The 2,970-nt window shown below is 49.2% G+C and overlaps 2 protein-coding genes across 2 annotated transcripts in view; one reads left to right on the top strand and one right to left on the bottom strand.

The window, feature by feature from the left end:
- Positions 1–920: 920 nt before the first annotated feature.
- TEOVI_000173900 (kynureninase, putative) lies at positions 921–2,312 on the top strand (the record flags this gene model as incomplete). Its single annotated transcript, XM_067224922.1, has 1 exon — positions 921–2,312. The coding sequence occupies one exon, from the start codon at positions 921–923 to the stop codon at positions 2,310–2,312; it is 1,392 nt and encodes a 463-aa protein (XP_067081023.1).
- A 144-nt stretch (positions 2,313–2,456) lies between these two features.
- TEOVI_000173800 (uncharacterized protein) overlaps positions 2,457–2,970 on the bottom strand; it is a gene marked incomplete at both ends in the record, with an annotated part of 579 nt that continues 65 nt past the window's right edge. Inside the window, one exon of the mRNA XM_067224921.1 lies at positions 2,457–2,970. Within this exon, the coding sequence (XP_067081022.1) occupies positions 2,457–2,970 (514 nt within the window).

The following is a 2,970-nucleotide window of genomic DNA, read 5'->3' as shown; positions in this document are numbered from 1 at the left end:
CCCCCCCCCATGAGCATTCTCACCCGGATATTCGACACAGACAAAAGCTATTGATAGTGTCGTTTGGATGCAGCCGCCTACAACCATTTGGTTATATATTTTCTAATCGCCGCAGCACTGAACTAATTCGGTTGAAATTGGGTATGAAGTTGAGGGGGAGGGGTGGAGAAGAAGGGCCCTCACCACTGAGATGACGCGCTCCATCATTACCATCGCCTGCTCTCATTTTTTTATTCCCTTTTTTCGTCTGTCGTTATCCTCCTCTTCTTTTTATCACTCGTTGCGGTGTCGCCATACGTGTGTACATGTCACGTTACGTCACACACACACACATACATACATACATACACTTACCCCTTTTCCCCCCTTTTTCCTCCGTCACGGCGTCGCCAAGGAACTTGTCTCAAACCTTTTTGGTAAGGAAAGGAAATAAAAGGAAGACAAAAATAATAAGGGGGAAAAACAAAATACAGTAGAAACGAGGGGAAATAAGTAGGGAAAGGTGAAGGGGGAAAAAAAAGCAGAGAGAAGCAAACAAAGGGGAGGAAGCACAGAAGTTGTGAAAACTAAGCAAATAAATAAGGAAAGAAGCATTTACACAGGCAAATAGTGCGCTTGAACTTTGAGGAAGTAAAAAATAATAATAATAATAATAATAAAACGTAAGGGAAGCGGGGTAAGGGAGGAAATTAGTCATTATTCTCCGGTATCCTGGGGGCTGACAACTAAGGGAAGGGTGAAAAAGTAGAATCGTATCGGGTAACCTTATACATCAACTGGTGTAAAGTTAAGCACCTGGAACGCATAGCTTACGTACATAACAGAGACGGAGCAGGTCGCCAAAGAAGTAGCCGAAGTAGCGGAGGGTATAACGTGCACCCAAGCGCAAGTACACCGCTTCCAATACATTCGACGCCTATATGCGCAATAACGCAGCGGAAAAACTTCTTAGCACCGCACGAGCCGAGGGTCTTGCGCTCACCGAAGATGGTTTTGCTGAGTGCATGGACCGCAATGACCCACTGCAAGTGCATCGCGACGCCTTTAATATTCCAAAGCGGCGCGACGGTTCCGATCACGTTTACCTCTGTGGGCAAACACTTGGTTTGCAGCACAAGGACGTGGAGTCGAGTGTTGCTGGTGCCCTGAAGCGGTGGCGTGAGCTCGGCGTGCTCGCTGAATTCCAACACCCTAACCCGTGGGCTGAGGTCGATCGCCTTGGCCGGAAGGAGATCGCGGAAATTGTCGGGGCGCAGGAGAGTGAGGTAATCACAATGAATTCCTACACGGTGAACTTGCATTTGTTGCTAATAGCCTTCTACAAGCCGAAAGGAAATCGGCGGCTAGTGATGATGGGGAACTATGCCCTTCCCAACAATGTTTATGCGGTGATGTCGCAATTGGAGGCCCGGGGCCTTAACCCAGCGGAGGACCTCATCACTGTGTGTGCTCCTAAAGATGAGGATGGGAAAGATTCCCCAGCACACATACCAATGACCGAATACCTCTCCATCATCGACAAGCGGGGGAGTGAGATTGCGGTGATACTACTCAGCGCCCTCCACTTTATTACGGGGCAACTGGTTGACGTGCAGGCCATAACGAAGGCCGCGCACGCCAAAGGCATCATCGTGGGTGTGGATTGTGCGCACGCCGTGGGTAACGTGCCTCTCAAATTGCACGAGTGGGAGGTGGATTTTGCAAGTTGGTGCACTTATAGATACCTAAACAGCGGGCCAGGAAACCTTGCTGGTGCCTTTGTGCACACGAAGCATACGCAGGTTGGGAGTGAGCTCAAGACGCTCCGTGGCTGTAGGGGTCACGAACCGCGGGATCTCATTGATCCGTCCTATAAATTTGAGCCTGCGGAAGGCGCTGCAGGGTTTCAGCTCAGTAATGTGTCAGTGCTTGGCATGATGGCCCTGTTACCAAGTGTGCGCCTCATAGCAAAGGTTGGCATGGACTCACTACGCGAGAAATCACTTTTGCTGACATCCTATTTGGAGTTATTGCTCGGTGAGTTGGTTCCGCCTGGCTCCATCCGCCTTTTGACCTCCGTCGACCCAAGCCAGCGCGGAGCACAGTTGACTATTCGTATACTACCCAATAAATTGTCAGCGAGCCTTACGCCACGGGCCTCATATGGGGGTGAGAGTGAAAGTGACGCGGAGTGCATGGAGCGGTATCTGCGTGATGTCGGTATTATTGTTAGTACGTGCTCGACGGACCTTGTCTTCCTCGCTCCAGTGCCGTTGTACAACACTTTCAAGGATGTGCTGCTTGCCGCGCGTGCCATAGCCGAGTGTTTTTAAGTCCCTGGGAGTTTGTGGACGGGGACTTTTAGGTGGCAGGTGTGAGGAAAAGATAAATGGAAAGGGGGGGGAATCCATTAGTGTGAAAGGGTTGGTAATGTTTCGGAACTGAGGTGCTCACACGCGGGGCTGACTAAGTTTGGATCATGGGGTATCAGAGTGAGATGAGGGGTCGATAGATATGAAGAGAAACTGGGAACTTTGAAGCAAATTGTAGCGATCAGCTGTTGTTTCTTTTTTTTTTATTATTTCTTTCATTTTTGTGAGGGTGTGCAACTGGTGGAAAGCATCAGGAGGTGTAGAGGGCTGTGGATGCTGATAAAGGAAAACAGGGTAGGGGCAGCGAAACATGCAAAAAAAAAAAGCAGCCCGAGTGAGGAGAGGTTGCTGGACAAATATATTTACGCGTGAGCAAAAACTAAACGGGAGGGGGAACTTTCTACTACAATGTGAGTGTGTGTACGATTGGTTATGTTTCGGTTGTGTTTTTTTTTTTGTGTGTGTGTGTGCTTTCGCTTTGTAAACGGCACGTCTCACGCATAGGGAAATGTGTCGGTAGCTGTATGAGATGGGGAAGGGTGGGTATGTGCCCGGAAGGCTGAAGAAAAACAAAGAAACTATTTCTTCGCGTTGCCGTATTCGGTTTGTGTCGTCGTCT

The sequence above is a fragment of the Trypanosoma equiperdum genome, assembly GCF_001457755.1.
Source record: "Trypanosoma equiperdum strain OVI genome assembly, contig: ctg_418, whole genome shotgun sequence".
In the NCBI taxonomy this organism is placed as follows: domain Eukaryota; phylum Euglenozoa; class Kinetoplastea; order Trypanosomatida; family Trypanosomatidae; genus Trypanosoma; species Trypanosoma equiperdum.
This window is presented reverse-complemented; position numbering and strand designations above follow the sequence as displayed.